Source organism: Melozone crissalis, unplaced genomic scaffold (assembly GCF_028551555.1).
Source record: "Melozone crissalis strain CALT ecotype California unplaced genomic scaffold, PUWL_Pcris_2 ptg000032l_1, whole genome shotgun sequence".
Taxonomy (NCBI): Eukaryota; Metazoa; Chordata; class Aves; order Passeriformes; family Passerellidae; genus Melozone; species Melozone crissalis.
The window spans coordinates 1190221-1212637 of NW_026535810.1; the positions used below are offsets into that span (position 1 = coordinate 1190221).

The following is a 22417-nucleotide window of genomic DNA, read 5'->3' on the forward strand; positions in this document are numbered from 1 at the left end:
CTTCACAAAATTAGAAATTGATAAAAGACAACAACAATGTCCTAAAAATGTCGGACTTAGAAATGCCAGGGCAGCAGTGGAACCTCTGGAATTCTCTGGGAATCTCTCACTCCCTTTCCCTCTCTTTTCTGGACCCAAAAGCTTGGCCCTTGGGGCTGACCCTTGGTGGAAGTGCAGCCTCCCTCACAGGAGGAGCATTGGTCACATTGTGACACAGGTGGTCACTTGGGGAGGGCCAACGTGCACCTTTGTCATGATGGAGCTCTGGGAAACATCCTGAACCTGCTTTACAGCTCCACACACAACAGCAGAAGAGTTCTCCTCAACCCCAGAGATAGCAGGATCCTGGATTTGCACTTCCACAGCACTCTGGATGCTCAGACACACTGCAGGCTGATTTATCCCTCTCCAAATCCACCTTTAGTGGAAAACATGAATAGAAATTTCTTATTTTGTACCTTAAAATTCAGAGAGGAAATAATTGAGCCAAAAGAATTCAGAGGGAGGGATGAATTTCAGTATTTCTTGACCCTCAGCTCTTCAACCTTCCCTCAGGGAAGTGATTGGATCACCAGGGAATAACACAAAAGCAACACAGCTCTCAAACCACACAAGGGATGCAGAAAGTCCATCAGAACACTCCTAACTACAGGATACAAAAATATTTTGCAAATATTAAACCTTCACTCAGCAAAGCCGTTACCAAACCCCTCTCCAGCCCAGGGACACCAACACAGCTGTGGGGCCACCGGGAATTGTTGTAAAAACCAACTTCAAAGGGATGGCACCTGCTCAGGGTGTGGAGCAGCACCTCCAAGGGCTGTCCTGGTGTGGGTGTGGCTCTCACAGCCCTGCCTGGGGTCTCACCTGTCCACAACCAGCCAGGACCAACCCATGATGGCACAGCCAGACGTCCTGCTGTGGGACAGAGGCACAACACCCAGCACAGCTTCATCCTCGTTCTTGGCAGCTGTTGGAAAGGAGGAGTTTCCAGCAATGAAAATTGGGATTTCCTCCAGGCCACATGGGTAAGCCAAGCAATGACCTCACTGGGTATCCCAAAAATATGTATTGTTAAAAAATCCCAACCCCAAATAGGTCTCATTTCTCATTTTCCTCTTACTGAGTAACTTTAAAGAAAGTTGTCAGTGGGGTAAGAAAAATGAAAGTGTGCTACACTCTTGTTAGGGCTTAGGGGAAAAGCTTTAAAGAGGAATTAATAATCCCTCCCTTTTCCTGCCCTCGTTTTCCTTGTTTTGGGGATGAGCCGCTGGGATTATAACTAGGAAAAGCTCCTCCAACACACTCTGACTATTCACCTGAATGAGCAGGGGAATTGGCATGAAAACCTTTTGTGCTGACTTAAAGCAAACTCTATAAAAACAAACACAAGTTAAAAATTGAAAACATCGTAAATGGCTCTGAAGTTTCACAAAAATAAAGTTCATATCAAAACCAGTCTCTGCTCCTGGTGTTTCCCACAGTCCCACTCACCACAGCAGCCAGGCAGAGATGCTACACAACACTGAATTATCGAGAAAAACAAATTTTAAAAATGCGTCACCTTGTGACACGCTTCAAACTGGCCTAAAAAAATACTCAAGGAAACTTCATCACACTAATTAAACCCCTAACCAACCAAGCTTCCCCTTTGACTGAAAACACATCCTTTGACCTTGGAAGAGCAGGTCCTTTCACTTGAGCACCACTCTGTGCTCTCCCCGGGCTATGTGCGAGGAGAACTCGTAGCGGTCGTGGCTGCGGTAGCCGCAGACGTTGCACTCGAAGGGGTCGCGGAAGCCGTGGCAGCCCATGTGGATGGTGAACATCACGTAATCCAGGAAGAGCACGCGGCAGTGGTCGCACCTGTACACCCCGATGGCCTCCCCTTCCTTGTTGATGACCTTGAAGGCGTCGCGGGGACAGATGGCCGGAGGCTTGATGATCTCGTAGGGCCTCGGGAAATCCTTCAGGGCCTGGAGGCCGTTGCGGGCCGGAGCCGCCGCCATCGCCTGGCTCTGGTGGAAGGCGGGGTTGGGCCTCTCCTCGTGGTTGCTGTCAGTGTCTGTAGAGTCGTGGCCGCTGTTGTTGGGGGAGAGGCCCCTGTCGGATGACAGGCTCTTGTCCCTGAGGTGGCTCTTGTCGGGCTCGGTGCCGTTGGGGACGCTGGGGACGTCGGCGGCGCGGGGCAGCGGCAGCGGGTACAGGCTGCTGATGACGGGCACCATCTCGGCCGTGGGCGCTGGCGGGGTCTGCACGAGCGGGCGCAGGGCCTCGGCCCCCAGGTAGGTGATGGCGTTGTTGATGGCCTGGTCCATCATGCGCCCGTGCATCATCTCGCTCTCCTTCTCGTACAGGAAACTGGAGTTGTAGTTGACATCGAAGCTGGGGCGTTTCTCACCTGCGAGAGATGAGAGGGGAAAATTACCTGAGTGGGGAAATGTCAGAATTCAGGACATCCCTCTGGCTTGCCCAAACCCCTGCCAGTGGGCTCAGAGACCTTGTCACAGAGTCCAAGATACCTGTGACTTTGATTATGACCCATGGAAAAATTACCAACCTTATATGAGGATCTGCAAGCCACGAAAGTCTAAGTAGAATAATAATTAGTTTGTCATGGGGTGAAAAAATAGATTTTTTGGAGTTTTTAGAACAGGGGTTCAGGGGGCAAGATGGAGGAATCTGGGCGTGTCCAGCCTTTCTCCTCCTTCTTCTTGGCCTCCATCTTCTGCTGTGATGTTGGCACTTTTGGATTGGTTTAGAGTAGAAGCTCACTGTCTAACATAGGTGATAGGTTTTGGGAAGTAATTGTAAATAATGTACATGTAGTTTCTAGTATAAAAAGATAACGCCAGTGTGCCTCTGTCTGTCCTGCTGAACGGACCTCAGCAGGCCAGAGAAAAGAAATTTATAGATGAGAAACAATAAACAACCTTGAGACCAAGAAATGAAGAGTTCTGACTCCTTCTTCAACAGCCAGGCTGGGAAAAGAGATTTTCTAACACATCTCGGGGTCGCTCTGAGCAGCAGAAGTCCCAAGAGGTAAAGAGCTGTTTAAACCCTGTGATGACTTTTCTAAAGGGCAGAAATCTCTGGGAATGGGGCATGATATGTTCTCTGCTGAAAGAGGCTCTTCTTAGACACAATCAGCTTTTGAGTGGGGTATTTGGTTTTTTCATATTTTTTTAAATCTCAGGCTTAGAAGCAAACCAGTCTAATAGAGGAGGTGGTAAGGGTACTTTCTGCCATTCATCTTTGGCAAGTCCTTGGACACTGAAGTCAGTTTTCCCCACTGTCCTTTGACAACTACAGCTTCCTCTGCAGCACACCTGGCTTCTTGGATCTCTACACGGGTATTCAGGTAATCCAATATTGGCAGATAAAAATACAGATATAAACACCCTACAGTTAGGTTTAGGGTTAGTGGGGGAAAAATTTTTTTTCCTCTGGACGTGCTGGGGCTTGGAAAGTTCTAGACTGGACAGAAGTGGAGGAGAGTGCACCTGAAATTCTGCTCACATCCCTCTGGGCAGCACAGAACTCCTGTTCTCTGTGCCAGCTGCAAGGAGGAAACAAACTGCACCCCAAAAGCACTAAAGACATTTTGGAGGTGAATGTCTAGAAATAAGTAACTGAATTCGGTGGTTAATAAAAGCATAAACTTGTTCATAGCTTAAAAAAAAATACAAAAAAAAGAAAAAAAAAGCAGATGAAAGGTTTCACATGCAAGTGACTCGCAAACATTAAATCCACGAATCTCTTGGTTACGGTAACTCGAGTGGTGCAGATGTTTATCAGTCACCTGTCAACACCCTGACTCAATGTGTATGAAACTCTGGGGTTTCACTGCAGAGGCAGAAAACCAGGAGCTCACGTTTCTTTTCTAAAACACTCCAAAAGGTTAAAGAACCACAAGAGTGCAACTGCTCCCAGCCCGCAGCACCACTCGCCGTCCAGCTTCACATGGAAGGAAACAAAATGCTGCAGTATTTTTGGGTGACTCACAAAACCAGCTCCAGGCAAGTGAAAGATGTGAATAAATTGGGATTTAAGTAGGAAAAAATTAACAATAAAGGCAAAAATAGGCAAAACTCCCTAAAAATTTTGGTTTTAAGAGTCACTGTTGTGAAGTAAAATAAAGAAACTTGATGTATGATCATAGGATCATAGGATTGAGTCAAACTCCTGAATGATCACTGAGGGTCTCACAGTGATTCCACTGTCCTGGTGGATTTTAAGGTTCCCCAGAAAAAGGCTCTGAAGAGGGGCCTGGTGCAGAGGTGAAGAATCCAATGCAGAGTCTGGTGGTCCCTGCTCTTGTGTGTGGGACTTGTAGTGGTGTGCACGAGGCAGCTAATGGGGATGGAAATGTGAAAAATAAAGTGGGAGAGACTCCTGGTGCTTGTCTGAATCTCTGCAGAGCCCTCCAATTATAATAAAGGGGTTTTTCTTCCAATCAATAGACTTCATTCAGAGGAACGAGCCAAACAAAGATGCCTTGTTAGTGTAAATCCCTGTCCCTGCTTCCTGACTAAATGAGACATCAGCACTCATTCCCAGATTTCCCAAAGGATCCCTGCACTGGCCTGGCAGATCTGAGCTGTGACAGGGACAGGGCAGAAAGGCACAGGAGTCAGAGCAAGGTCGGGCAGCCTGCTCCTGAAAACATCCTTCCCAGGGTGGATGTTTGCACATGTAATTTAACAAGAAAAATCACAGGAGTCCTAGAAAAACAGCAAGTTCCAAAAATGGGTTATTTTGTGTTTTTAGCTGATTTGTGATGGGTTCTCAGCTTCTCCACACAATCACCTGTGTGTGCAGTGCCAGTTCATGCCATCCAGCACTAGCACAAATCCCAGAGGATCTGGGCCATACAGGAACTCTTTGGCTCACAGAGGAAACCCCAAACCCACTTGTTCTTCACGTGAGGCTTATGCTGAGGGGGTGCATCCTGCTGCAGATGTGTTTAATAAAATACATAAAGGTCAAACTGCTGGTGATTGCACAATGAGAGAGCTGAAAAAATGCTAAAATAGAGGAAGCTAAAGGATTACAAACCCATTTGCATTAATATTGCTTTTTGAACCACAGCAAGACATGTAAGGGCCAAGCCCCACAGGTCCAGTTCCAATGTGAGCACCAAAGAGACTCAGATGGAGTGTGCCGGTCTGGCTGTGCAGTGAGGTGACCTTTAGAAAGCCACAGTAATGTAAAATAAATAAATAAATGAGACCAGTTTTCAGAGATGAAAGCCCAGTGCTACCCACCAAACCCACTAAGAGCTCCATTACCTTCAAAAACTGAGCTGGTTTCCTGTGTGGATGCATCCATCTGCACAGCATTGGCTGGATGGATCCAGCTGTGCAGATTTACCTGGATGGATCCAGCTGTGCAGCTTTACCTGGATGGATCCATCTGCTCACCTTTAACTGGATGGATCCAGCTGTGCAGCTTTACCTGGATGGATCCAGCTGCTCACTTTTACCTGGATGGATCCAGCTGCTCAGCTTTACCTGGATGGATCAATCTGCAAAACTTTAACTGGATGGATCCATCTGCTCAGCTTTACCTGGATGGATCCAGCTGCTCACCAGCTGCATCCAGGTGAAGATGAGCAGCTGAATCCATCCATCTGCACAGCTTTACCTGGACGGATCAATCTGCACACTTTTACCTGGATGGATCCAGCTGTGCACCTTTCCCTGAATGGATCCAGCTGCTCACCTTTACCTGGATAAATCCAACTGTGCAGCTTTACCTGGATGCATCCATCTGCTCACCTTTACCTGAATGGATCCATCTGCACACTTTTACCTGGATGGATCCAGCTGCTCACCTTTCTCTGGATGGATCCAGCTGTGCAGCTTCCCCTGGATGCATCCATCTGCTCACCTTTCCCTGGATGCATCCAGCTGCACAGTTTTACCTGGATGCATCCATCTGCACAGCTTTGCCTGGATGGATCCATCTGCTCACCTTTACCTGAATGGATCCATCTGCACACTTTTACCTGGATGGATCCAGCTGTGCAGCTTTCCCTGGATGGATCCAGCTGCTCACCTTTCCCTGGATGCACCCAGCTGCTCACCTTTCCCTGGATGGATCCATCTGTGCAGCTTTCCCTGGATGCATCCAGCTGCTCACCTTTCCCTGGATGGATCCATCTGCACAGCTTTGCCTGGATGGATCCATCTGCTCACCTTTCCCTGCATGGATCCATCTGCTCACCTTTCCCTGGATGCATCCAGCTGCTCACCTTTCCCTGCATGGATCCATCTGTGCAATTTTGGATCCATCTGCTCACCTTTCCCTGGATGGATCCATTTGCTCACCTTTCCCTAGATGGATCCATCTGCTCAACTTTCCCTGGACAGATCCAGCTGCTCACCTTTCCCTGGATGCATCCAGCTGCTCACCTCTACCTTGCTCTGGATCTGCTGCACCCTGTGCTGGGGGTTTGGCTGCAGCAGCCCTGCCTGCCCTCCCAGCCCACACCTCTCCCACATGAGCCCCACTCAGAGGGTGAACTTTATATTGGGCCATAAAAAAAGAAAAAAAAACAAACACTTTTTACCTTATGTAACCCTTCAAAGAGCACAAATAAGGCTTCATCAGCACCAATATTATATAACTGCTGACTAAGGGTTTTCCTTAGGACACAGGGCTGTATTTTATTTTCTTTAAAGGCAGGTTGATGAAATAAGACTGGCCAAGAGGGTCAGGTGTTTGCTGAAACCCAGAACCTGCCCAACTAGTATTTAAAATTCCCAAATGCAAAACTCTGATCATGTTCAATTAAATGCAAAGAAAATACCATGGAAACATCTGCTTGCTTAAATTACCACAAGAAAGGATTTGATATTTTTAAATCATACACAAATTTAGTAGAATGACTAAGAGAAATCCAATACTTTTCTGCCTTTAGGCCTTATTTCACACATGAACACTGCAGGAATCTTCAGCTCCTGCTAAGAAAACATTAACCTTCATATTCTTTGCTTGTTCTAGATCCTCGAAGAAAACATTTCAAGTACATAGGCACAGAAATGGCACGTGGAAGCTCATAAAACATATTTATAAATCAACTATATAAAGACACAAGGCACAACAGTGCCTTCCACCCAGTTTAAGCAGCCAACAAAATAAATTCTTTTTTATTTTAATCAACCCCTTACAACAAATTGCTAAAACCCCATCACAAAAATCAGTGTTGCTTAATTTTTTTGTATTAGATGCTAAGCTTGAGCAGGATATTTAAAAGAAGCAGAGGCATTGTACTGTTTGTTACCAACCCACACGTATTTAACTGTTGCAGATGAAAAGGGGTTTTGTTCTTACCAATAAATTTCTGAGGCATTGAGCTTTTTCTCTTTGCCACGTTGCTCGCTAGCCTGTCCAGCACAAGGGCTCTTTCAGTCCCCATCTCTGCCTTGATGTGCCTTGCCTCCACGCTGGCTAGGTTGGAAAATGTGAAAAAGAAGGGGAAAAAAAGAGAAAAAATAAAAAAACCAAACACGTAGGTGAAAAGGAAAAAAAAAGAAAGATAAAAAAAAAAGGAAGAGCTGACTGGTTTAATCTCCAGTCGGCCACATAACTGGAGGAAACAGTTTGGAGATGAAATGCAAAGCTGGTTTTGCTTTTTCTGTCATTCCTGCTCTCTGGGCACCCGCTGTGGTCAGTGGCAGCACAGCCCCGAGCTGACTCAGGGGGGAGCACAAACCAGAACTGTCGTCAGCGAGAGGAAGTGCATGAACTGGCTGGAAGGTTGGTTAAATTGCAGATGGAGACAGAAGCTCTGCTGGCCTTTCTTTTTTATTCTGAGTAAGGCTGGGTGACACCTGCACACTCAGTGCTTCGAGCTGCAGGAGGAGACACTCAGTGTTCTTGCTTAACTTTTCAGATATCAGTCAGAGATGTCTTAACGAATCACTAAGAAACTTGTATGATATGTATCAGTGTTCCAGTAAAATAAAAGCAATCAAGCCTTTGAAAATTCAAAACTTCTAACTCTTTTTCCCCCCAGGTGTTACTGTCAACATTTTTTCCTAAATGCAACAGCTAAAACTAACTGTGAGTGTTTCCTCTGTGTTTTAAAGCTTGTTACAACCTCCCAAATGTCTAATTTTTGGGTAAGTACCTGTGCCCTGTGATGACTCCCTTGAGACTGGGCCAATTAAGGCTCTTCCCATTTTCCAGAGCTCTCCTCAGCTGTGCTAAGCAGTGCCCAGCCCTGCAGAGAGGCTGTGCTTGCTCTCAGCTCCTGGAGGCTGCAGAGGCCTTGAGCTGGAGAGCTGCCACCTCATATCGCTACTACCACACTAATACTGATCGTAACTGCTGTGGCTTCCCCCCCAAACCCTGCTCAAACCTCAACAACACCCATCTGGACTGCTGCTTTTATGTTAAAAATTATAATGAAGAGTAAATTCTTTGCTAAAAGTACCCTTGGCAGGAATAACTGAGGTGAGAACTGGACACACCTTAAAGGATTGTCCAAGTCTGTAGGAGATGGGATCTGCAAAGTGAGGAATGATTATTCTGAGTTTTAAAGCTTGTTACAACCTCCCAAATTTCTAATTTTTGGAAAAGTCTCAGTGCCCTGTGATGACTCCCTTGGGATCAGGCCAATTAAGGCTCTTCCCATTTTCCAGAGCACGCAATGAGGGGTGATTGACTTTCCCAAGGTGGTATAAAATGTTGGATCTCACTGTGAAAGAGTCCTGGTTGCTGTGTTACCATACATACACCAACAAATCTAAATATAGAATCATGGAAACATGGAATGATTTTAGTTGGAAAGGACCTTGAAGATCATGGCATGGTCATGGGCACCCTCCATTATCCCAGGTTGCTCCAAGCCTTGTCCAACCTGGTGCTGGACATTTCCAAGGACAGTCACAGCCACTCTGGGTAACCTGTGTCAGGGCCTCACCATCCTCCCAGGAAGAATTTCCTCCTCACATCCCATCCAACCCTGCCCTCTGGCAGTCTAAAACCATTGTCCCTTCTCCTGTCACTCTCTGACTGTTATAAAATCCTTCTGCCTCCTTTTTATAACCCCCTCAAGGCACTGGTAGGCCAAAATGAGGCCTCCCTGAATACATGAAGCATAACCTAAGAGACAAGCAGTGCCAGAGGAAAGTGATAGGAACACTTTGACATTTCAGTCCTGCTAAACACAGATTTATTGAGTATTGACTTAAATTTCTGTTTGCCCAAGTGCTGAAAGTGCAGCTTCATCCTTCCCAGGCCTGTGCAGCCTTTCCCTGAGTGTTTCAGTCTGTCCTCTGTACCTGTTTGTCAGTGCTGCTCCTGATAACAGGAGTTTCAGTCAGCACAAACCATGACTCACCAAACCTCAGCCAGAACTATTTGTTCATGTTTGTTCAGCAGTTTGAAAACATCAAGTGTTTCAGAGGTGCTTGGTGCTGCAAATATGAGTCAGGGAGGATGGGATAACAGGGCCTGGCTCTGCTTGGTCACAGTCCTGGAACCTTGGGATGTACGTGACAGTTCAGGGCATGGAGTGCCTCGAAGGTAATAACACATTGCTCTTCTAGTCTCAGTTTTATTCTAAATCAATCCAGTGTCTTTGGAGCTTCCCATAAATGTATTCATCCCTGCTCCCAGCATCAAATACCCAAATGCACAAAGTGAGACAAAACACCAGGTTAAGGTGACACTCTGAGGGGAAGGGAGGGAGGTAGAGTGTAATCACCTGCTTGGGTTTGGTCTTGAAAATTATAGGGTTTTTAATTTCAGGACTTCAGTTTAATTCTCATGCTCCAAAGCCTGGAATATGCAGCTTTATATTAACTTTAGATGACTGTAGTCCAAGGTTTGAACTACCCCCAAACCCAAAGCCTCATAATCTTGGCTGGATCATTGCACAAGTCATAACAGCAGTAATCTAAATTTTAAAAACCCCAACAAATGGTGTACTCAAAAATGTATTTTTTTCTTTGCAAAGAAAAAAGAAAGAAAACACAATTCACCCATACCATAAAAGCAGCTCCCTGATCCCTTCTTTGGTTTTATGATTTTGTTGTTCTAGCTCCTCTTTTCCTCACTCTTTACCTCCAGGAGTTGCACTCTGAGGACCCATGTGCTGCTCTAGTAAAGCTTTAATTCCACATTTTCAGGGTGTTTTTCCTCATCCTCAGAGCTGCTCTCAGCCCTCCCAGCCCCAGGAGCACACTGGAAGCTGCACATAGCACATGAGGGGTGACTTGTCAACTTTATTTATGTGCCACCAAGGGAAGTTTAATTGTTAAATTAATGTCAGGAGAGCAGATGAGGGCTTCCTGCAGGAATAACAGAGCTTTTCCTCAGAGGAGATCTGCAGAGACAGCAACTATTGACCTACATAACATGCTCTGGGACTTCTGTAGAATCAATCTTGCAGGTTCATGGTTCTCTGCTCTTTTATTTTAATGCTGAGGGTCTTTGCCTTCACATTAAGATTTTTGACTCCTTGCTACTGGCTATTTTTTCCTAAAGAAAAAATAATCTTTATTTATGGGTCACAAAAGGTCTTTGATGACATTTCCACAACCTGGCCTTAGGGAAACAATGTCTGCTCCCAGTAAGATGAAGGTGGTTATACAGGTTCTCATCCACAACACTGCTCTCTCTACCCAGAAAATTATCTCATCCAACTTTTTCTTCTGGATCACATCTTAAACAATACAAGAATAATATTTAGCATTTAGGAGAAAGTTTTTTAATCACTCCAAATTCTCTAAAGACTTCTCAAACATAGAGAAGTTATCACACCCTGTGTCCCTCTTCAATTCTCCTCCCTCTGGATGATTCCACTGCACATGGTGATTTAAATAAGTAATTATCTCACTGTAACATGGATCTAAAAATAAAATTCAGGCTGGACTACAGAAATGGTCAAGTGCTTTGCTCAAAATCACAGTGAGAAAGAAGAAATAGAGAAAATCCAGACTTCCAAAGCACTGAAGAGCAGCCTGGAATCTTGGGTTATCCTGCAAGATCAGGGTTCTGATAGCTCAACTGCAGGGCCAGAAAGCAAAAAAAAAATAAATCCCTGAGGATGCTGAAAGGAACTCTGCAGCTGAAATAAATCCCTTTCTTGGTCAGATCCGATCAGTGGCTCTGGAATTACACGGCAAGTTGAGCTCCTAAGCATGGAATTTTCTGTGGTGTAAAGATGGGGTTGATCTCACCACTTTGACAGTTGGGAACTCCTCTCCTGCTCATCCTCATCCTCAGGCTGAGGATGTTTGATTTTTATCCCTGACCCTCCTGAGAGGGGTCCATGCTGCTCCCAGTGCTGCTGCCTGCCTCAGTGTAAATTTCAGGTGTAATCCTGCACTTCCAGAGGATCATTTTCCTGCCACTGTGAATTATCCATGAGGAAAGACTCTTCAGGTTGTCCTGTGGGTGCTGGGTGAGGAGCCACATCTCCAAAAGGTGCTGTCCCTTGGCCATCATGGGTTCCCTGAGTGCTTTGGGTTGGGAGGAACCTTAAGGATCACCTTGTACCACCTCCCTGCCATGAACAGGGACACTTTCTTCTAGCCCAGGTTGTTCCAAGCCTTGTCCAACCTGGCTTTGAACACTTCCAGAGTTGGGACATCCATCTCTGGGCCACCATGTCACCCTGCAGCTGGAGAGAGAGCAGCTGCTGTCCCAGCCCCAAGCTCACACCAGCACTCACCCTGCACTGAGCTGTTCCCATAGTGTGGTTTCTGCCACACCAACCAATGTGAGCAGAATTTTTAGAATGTGCAGATAATGTTAGCAAAGCCCTCAAGCACAAAGCTGAAATTAGAGGCATTGTTTCCTGTAGCATCTCTGTGTGGTCACTCAAGAAGGGAGAGTGGAACGGAGTTGGGTGATTGTGCAATGAGAAAAATGTGAGAGAGATGTTTATCAGGGACAATGCTCCAACTATATTACATGAAACTTCTCTTTTAGAAATATTTCCACATTTAGAACATGCAAGCATGGCACTGAAAAGCAAATAGAATGATTGTTACTGTCCTGATGCTTTTAAATATTTTAATCAGTTAGGAATGGTGGCATGTAGAGCACTTTTATGTCTAAGGATTGCTCCATGTGAGAATTATAGAATTGTGGAATGGTTTGAGTTGGAAGAGACCTTAAAGGTCATCCAGTTCCACCCTCCTGCCATGGACAGGGACACCTTTCACCAGATCTGGTTGAGAAGCTTGAGGGGAATTCAGAAAAACACCAAAATTCAAAGTGATGCAGAGAAGTAGGGAAAGGATCAGTAATGGAAAGAGGATGTTTACTAAACACAAATGCAAAATGCTAAACTTTGGGGGAAAAAAATTGAAACATAGCAAATGACCTCCTGAGAGTCTTTCCAGCTTTCCCTCTCCCTGGTTCTGCCACCCAGCATCCTGTTGATATCAGGGAATTAGATGGAGTTGTCATTTTTCATAAAATTTCCTAAGATCACTGCAGTATGTGTAAGGGTGTGAAGTCTCCAAGGCAGGGAAGCAGCCACCTCTTGGAATTTCCATTCCCTGGGACCAGTTCAGGCTCCCTGCAGTGCTGCAGCAAGAACTGCACCACAGGCTTGGGGTAAGGGGGGAATGTTGCTGTTCTGAAATGCAGCTAAACCTGCAGCAGCTCTCATGTTTTCCATTTTCACAGCTGGACACTTTGGGTGATGGCCATGATGAGTGTACTGTAACACAAACCACAGTTACAACGTGTAAAGGTCCTCACCAAATCCAAAACTTGCTGATGAGCTGATTACCAGTAACTTTTCCAAATACTCTAAGAAATATGTCACTTGCTGACAAGAAGAGAGCCCCCTCAAAACAATAAAACTCTTAAAAACCTCTATGAAACACTTTGGTAAGTCATGGTTCTCTGGGAGGTTTCCTGCATGTGTCACAAAGCCTGAAACACCAACCTACACTCTCTGCACAGTGCAGGGATTCCTGTACCCAAGATTTTTATCACACACCAGTGGCTCTTCACACTGATTTTCAGGCCTAGCTTGTGATGATTCCTGCAGAATTTTGTGCTTTCTGTGGTTGATAGAGTTATTAGGAGGAAATTCCTCCCTGTGAGAGTGGTGAGGCCCTGGCACAGGTTGCCCAGAGAAGCTGTGGCTGCCCAGGAAGTGTCCAAGGCCAGGTTGGACAAGGCTTGGAGCAACCTGGGTTAGTGGATGGTGTCCCTGCCTGTGGCACTGGATGATCTTCAAGGTCCTGTCCAACCCAAACCCTCTGTGATTCCATGTTTCCATCATCTGGTGTTTTTTCAAGGCTGTATAGCAAAAGATGGGAGCCTGAATTCTGAAACTGTGACCTCAGCTCTTCTTAGATCAGTCATGAAGTTTTTTGGGAGGTCACAGCCACTCCTTGACTCTGAATGGGAAGAGTAATCTTTTCCTGATTTACTGGTGTGCTATGAGATCCAAATCACACAGTTCATTTTAGGATTTGAGCAGTTCAGGTGAAGCAAGGACAAAGATTATGGTGATTACTTTTCACCAAAGTATTTTGGAACTGCAGCACTGAGACTGCAAAATGGAAAATAAGAAAAAAAACATGTTTTGATACATTTCATCTTTTCCAAAGGCAGCTCTATATTCAAAGCAGCCTCTCACTCTCTCCTAAGCTGATCTGTCAGTGATTTTTGGGATACCAGTCCCTTTGTATGCCCTAGATCCAAGTCACTAAAACTGCTGCAAATTCTAACAGAAAAGGAACCGTCAAACACGTGGTTGTCAACAACTCATCCTGTAAAATGAGCCACATAACAACATTAATGTAGGAATAATTTAGCTCACTGAGCAACACCTCCAGAAATGCTGGGTACAAAGTATTTTAGATGTTTTACACAAATTAACACTTAAAGAAAAAAGTGATTAAAGCAAAAGCGCCTGAGGGCTGCGATGAACCCGCCCCTTTAGAACATTACAGCCCCTCAGGTTACTGAAAAGGAGTGTAGGAAAAGCTGTTCTCAGGCTGTGGGTTAACAGCTCACCAGATGATCTTTTATAAGCCCTGTAATGCACTGAAACCCCAAAACCACTGCAATGTGATAAACTCACCAGCCTCACACATGCCAGCGTTCTGCAGGTAAGTCCGGCACCGCTCCTTGTGCTCCTCCAATGAACTCCTCTGCTTGTAGCTCCTTCCACAAAACTCACATTTATATGGCTTCTCCACTAGAAAGAGAAACAATAAAAGAATTAAAATAACCACAAGAGACCACTAAAAAACTGTCTTGCTTGAAGCATGGTGCTGATGGGGGACGGCACTACGCTACTGGTCTTGATTAAATCAGAATCTCATTTATCCTTGGCAGATAAGATAATTTTAAACTTTGATTCTTTGTGAGGTTGAACTTTTTTCTGTACAGTGCAGTGCAGAGATAACACCTATAATTTAGTATCAATGTTTTCTTTCTGAGCCCATGTGGAACAGAGGATAAAGACAAATTCAAGGGCAAACACAGCCTGGCTCCTGCAGAACTGGGATAGAGTTATACCTGACTTGAACTAGCTAAGAACTCGAACTAGCTAAGATCGAGTTATACCTGACTTGAAATCCAAGTCACCTCAGCTCTGTGCCTCCATTTCCCCATTTGTAATATGGACAGAACACCCTACCAAGCTTAAGAAGAAACATCTTGAGCATTTTAAGAGATTCAGATGAAAGGCACTACACCACAGTGAGGTGGCAATAGTCATCTGCCTGCAATTATGCTCCTGGGATTTTCCTCACAGCTCAGAATGGGATAGGAGGAAATCCCAGCAAAGCACATCTCACACTCTCCTCAAGTTCAGAGCTTGCTGGCATAGCCAGCTGCACTCGTATGAAAATGAGCTGACAAGGTGGTGATGGGTTAAAGGTTGGACTTGATGATCTTGGAGGTCTTTTCCAACCAAAACGATTCTGTGAAAACACCATGGAGTTATTTGTGCAAGCAGGTTTGTGGGCTGTGACACGGCTCCCGTGGCCCCTCTCTCTGCACCAACAGCAGAGAAAGTTCCAGAAACACCAGTGAGTGGTCACTGCTCTGCGTTGAGCCTCTCGCAGGCTGAGCAAACCTTGCTGTCTGTCTTTTCCACACCGAGTGTCCCAGTGACACACATCCAAACCACATGGAGTGCCTGTGAAGTCACTTACCAGAATGTGTCCTTAAGTGACCCGTAAGCGCATCCCTCCTCTGGCAGGCATAACTGCACAGGTGACACTTAAAAGGTTTTTCCCCTGTGTGTAGTTTAATGTGGCGGAGGAGGTTTCCCTTCTGAGTAAAGGAAGCTCCGCACTGATTACACTGGAATGGCCGTTCACCTTAAAATGACATACAGAAAAGGACATTTATTGGTTACGTGGGTATCATGCTGTCCTCTGCCTTTTTGGAAGAGGAAAGAATGAGATATTGGATTGATTGCTTTCTATAGAAACACACAGAGTGTGGCTTCAGTGGGAGGGAGGTGCAGCTCTGGTGTCAGAGCTGCTCGTAGCATATGTAGGACTATGGAAAGCACTGCACAGTTCTTCCATGGAAAGAAGCGCTCTGGAGGAGGCTGATTGCAACAAGCCAGCAATTTTTAGAAGGAAAAAAAAGTCTTATCTTACTGCAGGCTGAAACTTAAGATGCTCATTGGTTTGTTGCCAAAGTATGGCACAGAGAGAAATTTATATACAGACTGAAAATGGCAGCACAAAACCAAATTAACTTTTGCTTTGTGCCAGAAATACTGCATTACATAGTGCCTTTCATCCAAAATTCTTAAAATGCCTCACCAACTTGCTTTTAATACTATGCAATCCTGATAAGAAGAAAGGTGGGTAAAGTGAGGCACAGAACAGTGTGTAACTTGATAAAGATCACATGTGGCGTCAAGGACGGAACAAGGAAACCTTGATTTTGGTATTCTTTTTAAAAATAAAGATTTAGATTATAAATTATCTTATTTTTAGTAGTCCAGCTCTTACAAGAACAACAGAGGGATATTTACCAGTGTGGCTACGCTTATGAACCATCAAGACATTGAGGCTAATGCAGGCTAATCCACAGATATCACAATTCATCTTTCCACTAGCTGGCCTGACGTTGTCATATGAACCCGAGTGTCTTTCCAGTTTAATGCTCTCATATTCGTTATATTCTCTGGGATATGTGTAAGGCAGTTCAGATTCTTCCAGGTTTTCCATTGGCTCGGAATTTAAAGCACTCTCCTCTCTTTCATTGTATTCACCTTTCACTTTAATCACATCATCTGCAGATAAAACAAAGCACAGGAGTGAAAAAAGGCTAATCTTATCCACCTTTAAAAAAATGCACTAAAGATTATATAAAACAACAGTATCAATCTTCCTAAAAGTTTTATTGAAATATGCAGATGAAGAAATGAAGCTGAGATGTGGAACTGCACTGGGCATGGACACTTACAGTGAGATAACCCTTGAAAGCAATTAACCTGCTTGGTAATTATCTTTGAGAATTTCCTTCTACAGATTATGAATGTATAAGACAGTACAAACATCTCCTGAAATTACTAGCCAGGATTCAAAAGAAAACACTTTTTGACACCACTCACAAATATTATTTTTATAGAAATCAGCATTTCAGGTTGCTTCTGTAAATTGGTAATACAGGAAGACACAAATTAAATAAGTAATTATATCTCAAAACTTATACCTTCTTGTGGAACCTCTGGTGCTTAGAACAAGCCTAGGAAATATGTCTGATCAGTGAAGGACTCCCAGCTCTCCCATGGGACAGATTCCCACTAGTTAAGCCTAACCAATAATCCCAATTTTCACTTGCAAATCACAGTTTTTATCCATAGCTCTCAGATATACGAGGAGCAGTTGATAATCTTGATTTACTAAGTGAGTAAAACTAACAGAGACAGGGTAAGGGTTTCCTGATAAATAAATGTATCCCAGAAATGCCAAAAGATTTTCCTGATTTTGTGAGGATGTGGCAAAGAACCTGACACGTCCTGAAGATCAGCATCCGTGGCTTTCAAACAGGTTCCTGGACCTGTAGCCAGTCCAGAGGAATCCAAAGGCATGGCCTAAATGAATGCAGCTCCATGACAAGGCTGGATGTAACAGGCAGCTAATGATTTACTTAAGAGTGAAAATGCAAGCAAATTGGTCACACTGTATAAACAACTGATGACTCCCAGCTTAGGGTGCTGAATTTCCTTTCCATAATTAACTCCAAAACTACCAGCACTTCCATTAAAACCATTAATAACTGCCAGGACAGCTTTTTTTTCTGCTTAAAGCTGGCTGAGAAAGTTGGGGCAGCCTGGAGAAGAGTTGTGTGGAGACCTCACAGCACCTTCCAGTGTCTGAAGGGGTCACAAGAGAGACAGAGAGGGACAATTCATCATGAGCTGGAGTGACAGGACGGGAGGGAATGGCTTTAGGCTGAAAAAGGGAAAAATTGTGTTTGATATATGGAAGAAATTCCTCCCTGGCACAGGTTTCCAGAGAAGCTGCAGCTGCCCCATCCCTGGGAGTGTCCAAGGCCAGGCTGGATGGGGCTTGGACCAACCTGGGAGAGTGGAAAGTGTCCCTGCCCAGGGCAGGGGGTGGGACTGGATGAGCTTTAAGGTCCTTCCAACCCAAACCATTCCATGGTCCTCTGACAAGAGACAGACGAAGGTTGGAACTCAAGTTGTGCCTCAAGCTACCGAGTGAAGAGGAGCACCACGAGATGCAGCACATGGCTTCCTGTTTGAGCCTTGTTCTCTGGCCACCTGCTCCTCCCTCCAGCCCAGGATTAGACAGTTCAATCTGGCACTGAATCACTTGTCCCTTCTCCAAAGTACAGAACATGAACTGCTGAATATGTATTAGCTCTGGTTCTGAGTAATAAACCACATCAAATGCCGAGAACAAACAATGGGTGGCAGTGAAAATGAGGTGGCGACATAAAAGCGACGCTGAAAAACAAAGATCTGGCAACCTAGAATTTCATGAAATCAACATTTTCAGCTACATTTTAGGGAGAAAATCACTCCTCTGTCCTAATTGATTGTATTAAGCTCTGCCAGTCTGTCTGACTTTGGGCTGAGCTGGGGGAAATAGGTGGGTGATGGTTCCTTTCTCCTAAACAAGACCCCACACTATTGTGGAAAACTCTGAGATCCCTCTCGTGCTCTCCTTGGATGGGGACATTGATGGAAGAAAGAGGTTTTCTCCCATTCTGTGTGGTTTTATCCCCTATCCTGGAAAATATTTGGATTTTGCTGGTGGGACTTGCTGCCCCAGTCCTGGATGAGCTCAGATTGGTTCAGGTGTTTTCTCAGTGTGTCACAGGGAGCTCCAGATTCACCCAAAAATGGGCTGGTTTTCTTTGTGAATCCTTCAGTCCGAGCTCTGCTTCACATCCCACAGATTCCTGCTTCCACAAAAACAGAACTTCCTCTGCAGGTGCCTTCTGCTGCCAACTCCACGTCCAAGGGTGTGAGGGTGATCTTGTTATCAAGATTCTTTCAAAATTAGTTTATACAACCATTTCCATTTTCCAAGGAAAAATGATTGCCAGTTGCTGAAAGGAGATTTCAACACCCATCCCTTTCCCAGGAGGCAAAAAGGAAAAAAAAAAAGAAGATTTTTTGGTTGGTTGGTTGTTTTTTTCCCTCTCAAAAGGAGGCTGTTCCAAAATAATTTGCTACATCCTGCCCAGCATGGTAAAAGGAAGTACCCAGTGCAGCTGCACCTTGTTGGTGCTTTCAGAAACAATTTCAATTCCCACTTTCTACTCAACGTCTCACCTTTCGTCTGCATCTCACGCAGTTTTCAGCAGTGCAGGCCAAGCTGTGACCTCCAGCAGAGGCTTCTGTGCTGTTTGCTTCTCTTTCTCACCACAGTGCTTGGCACACAGCTCCAGAGCTGTGCCAGGGCCTGTGTGGCACAGTGTGGGCGCTGGTTTGAGCCCCCCATGGCACATCCTTGGGGACTGGTGCAAACTGGGCAAATCTTCTTATGATTCCACCGTGGAAAATAATCACGCCTGCAGTTTCCACACTGCACATAAGGCTTGTGTTTCCTTGTAGTAACTGAGGAGGATGCACCTGAGTTTTGATCAAGGCTTTTCCATCACTGCCTCTGCTAAAAACAGGGGCTGTTTCAGCTGTCCATGGCATGCAAAGTTCAAGTGTTTTCCTGTAGATATTTGAAGGATTTCCACGGGAAAATTCACCTTCTGATGATTGGCACCAAGAAAAGACACAAGAGAATGGACTTTTTTAACCCAAATATGAATTAGAAGGGTTGGGATTTTTTCACCTGCGATGGTTTAGAGGCTGCTTCACCTCCTGACAGCCAGACAGGAGTAAGTGCAAAGAAGTCTGAGGAAAAGATGGCTTGGTATAGGTTGTACTAAAATTAACCAAGAGATTGCAGAGTCTGGAGTCACCAGATTACTTTTTCAGCCCAGACTTTTCTCTGCACTGGCATGCACAGGGAATACCACGTGATCAGGAGATTGGCAGATGTGTGGAAGGTGTGTATCTGTCACTTAAAAATCATATCAACATATTTTATTAGATCAAGGAGTTTCCAGACTGGTCTGCCTTTATCAAGAGGAAGGAAGCTGTGACTTCATGTAGAATAGAGAAATTTAACTGAGGAAAAACACAATTATCCCTAAAAACACTAACAAAGTTCCCACAGTGGAAAAAATAAGTGCTACCATCTCTTCTATTAGGCAAGTATGGAGGTTGTAAGAGAATAAAAAAGCATTCATAGAGTCCAAGCCAGGGAACTATTTTTCTTGAGGCAGTTCATGGAGTTAATATACACTGAGGAAAAAAAAAAGCTGCAGCTTTTACAGAACAAAGTGCTGGTGTGATGCGTTAAGGCTGATGCACATGGTTTCATTTCCTGGGGAGATGATTACAAGATGAAAGACATACTCCAGAGTAATATTTTTGTTTCACCTGAAACATTGTAAAAACAATGGGTTCTGGAAAAAATCCAAAATAAAGCTGCGGTGGCAACTTCAGACTGAGTCACCACCCAAACAGTGCTTGTGTGTGCTCTATAAAATGATAGAATCACAAAGGGTTTGTGTTGGAAGGACATTAAAGCTCATCCAGTCCCACCCCCTGCCCTGGGCAGGGACACTTTCCACTCTCCCAGGTTGGTCCAAGCCCCATCCAGCCTGGCCTTGGATACTCCCAGGGATGGGGCAGCCACAGCTGCTCTGTGCCAGGGCCTCCCCACCCTCACAGGGAGGGATTCTCCCAAATATCCAACAAAATTTTCCCCTTTTTTATCTTAAAGCCATTCCCCCCTGTCCTGTCACTCCTGTTCTTGAAGCAGAGCCCATCTCTGCTTTCTTTTAGGTCCCTTCAGATAATGGATGGCTGCTCTGACATCTCCATACAATCCTTCTCCAGGCTGAGAACGCAGAAATAAAAAAATCAAGAGAGCCAAATAATGAGGGCAAGTTGGAGGGTTTCTGAATCTTAGCTGTTTTCTCTAGGAGGAAGTTTCAGTAGGAAAAGCCCCCAAATTCTCCATTTAATCTGAGACTCTGGCATCAAATACAGAGGAGAAAACCGAAGTTTTGTCCTGTTGTTAAGCAAAGTTTACCAGGAGCGATGGGAAAAGCACAAGGAATAAAACCCAGAAGCCATTAAAGACAACGGCAGGAAAGGGTGATGTAGCTCAAGTGTTTTACAAGGAGTGGGGTCATAATCGTGAAACCCTCAGCACATGCAAAAAGTCAACTGGGTAACAAAGAAACTTAATCATCTTAATGTGGCATTTTAATGATGCTGCTGATTTGCTGTGCCAATTCAGAGATAATGAGCCCCTAATGCTACAGATGTTCAGCCAGACTAAAGGAAAAAAAAAAAAAAAGAAGGAAAAAGGAAAGCTTTTCTTGTATGCCATTTCCTAACTATCCAATTAAACAAATTGTGAAAGCATATAAATAGTTTACCAGGTTTTGACAGCTGTTAATGGGATTCAGATGCTGAGGAACAAGAAGGGAGTCGATATTGGATGGTTCTTGTGACTACCTGGGTTTGACAGGTATTAACTGATGATTCATCACTGTTATCCCCACAAAACCCTACAGACACATGCCAGAGCTGCTCCCCTCCCAGAATGAGAGATTCAGACAGTGGTGAAGCTGAAAAAGTGAGTGGAGTTTCCAGATTCAAGGCAGAATCCTGCATGTTTGTGAGAAACACCTCAGCAATGGAATCAACACACTGGGGGCAAAGATAAGTCATGAATAAAAAATTTCCATTATCCTTGTTGAAGAAAGAGAGTAGTTCATCCCATAAAAATTATAAACCAAGGGAAAATAATTAAAATAAACTATGCTATGCCTAAGTTTTTTTCCTCAAACAAGAAGAAAACAATTACATGTATATACTGAGAATTTGGAGATTGTAACTAATGGGAAATTATAAAATGTGAAATGACACAATAGCAACATTAGTTTGTTTTTTTTTTTTTTTTAATGAGGCAACACTATTTGAGTTAAGACAATTTTTCTCCATGTTTTTCTTCTACCCCACTGCAGATATCCATCTAGGGAGGGGAAAAGATTTCAAGCCTTTTTGGCCCACCCTGGTTTGTTTTCCCTCTTACTCCAGCCTGGGCTCCCTTTTTCCCAACAGCTGCTATGAGATCATTGTTTGCCAACAAAGAAAGAGCAATCACCTCAGAGCAGAATTAACTTGCAGCCAACAGCAGAGAGAACCACCCCAACCAGGACATGGTGACAAGAAATGCCCTTGCAGGGTGCAGACTCTGGGCCTGTCCCATTCCTCAGGTCCTTTTTTGTGTCACTACAGGCCAAAGCAGAGACTTCTGCACTAAAAGTCCCAAATATTGTATTTATTACTAGGAAATATTGGCTTTGGGTTTATTTTATCTTTGTGCCTTTTAGTATTTTCTTAGTACTGTTGTTCAATAGTCATTTCAATCAAAAAAATATAGTACTTATTTTGTTTAGATGCTTTATAAGGCAGATGTGAGGGGTAATTCCTAAATGACCCAGTGAAGAATGCACCTGGTGGAAATTTCACTTCTAAATATAGGAGAGAAACTTTCATCATTCCCCTTTGTGGAGTGCAGGCTCAATGGTAATGAGTCTCCTTGTTTTTATTGTGACTTGAAACAAAAATAGAAACAAATCAAATTGAAATGCAGCACTGAGAATTGGAAAGAAAATAAAAAAAATCAGCCAGGCATCGTTTTCCAAGTGCTCAGATGTGTATTTTCTACTTCATTAATATCAGTGCCTCTCCATCATTAAAGCATAGTGTAATTTATCTAGTTGTACAATTAATTGCAAAATAACAGCTACCAAACAACACAAATCGTTTCCAAGCTCATGTGAGTCAGGAAACTTGAATTATGTAACTGGTTCTTCAAGCATCTTACTTAAAACAAGGATTTTT

General features: G+C 44.3%; 1 protein-coding gene across 1 annotated transcript in view; it reads right to left on the reverse strand.

The window, feature by feature from the left end:
- The window catches only part of IKZF3 (IKAROS family zinc finger 3), a 35977-nt gene continuing 13560 nt past the window's right edge, over nt 1–22417 (reverse strand). The window contains exons 4-8 of the mRNA XM_054281667.1: nt 15989–16249; nt 15150–15317; nt 14069–14185; nt 7339–7455; nt 1–2401 (exon numbers count right to left, since the gene is read on the reverse strand). Of these exons, the coding sequence (XP_054137642.1) occupies nt 1695–2401; nt 7339–7455; nt 14069–14185; nt 15150–15317; nt 15989–16249 (1370 nt within the window). The 3' untranslated portion in view covers nt 1–1694. The remainder of the gene's footprint in view (nt 2402–7338; nt 7456–14068; nt 14186–15149; nt 15318–15988; nt 16250–22417) is intronic.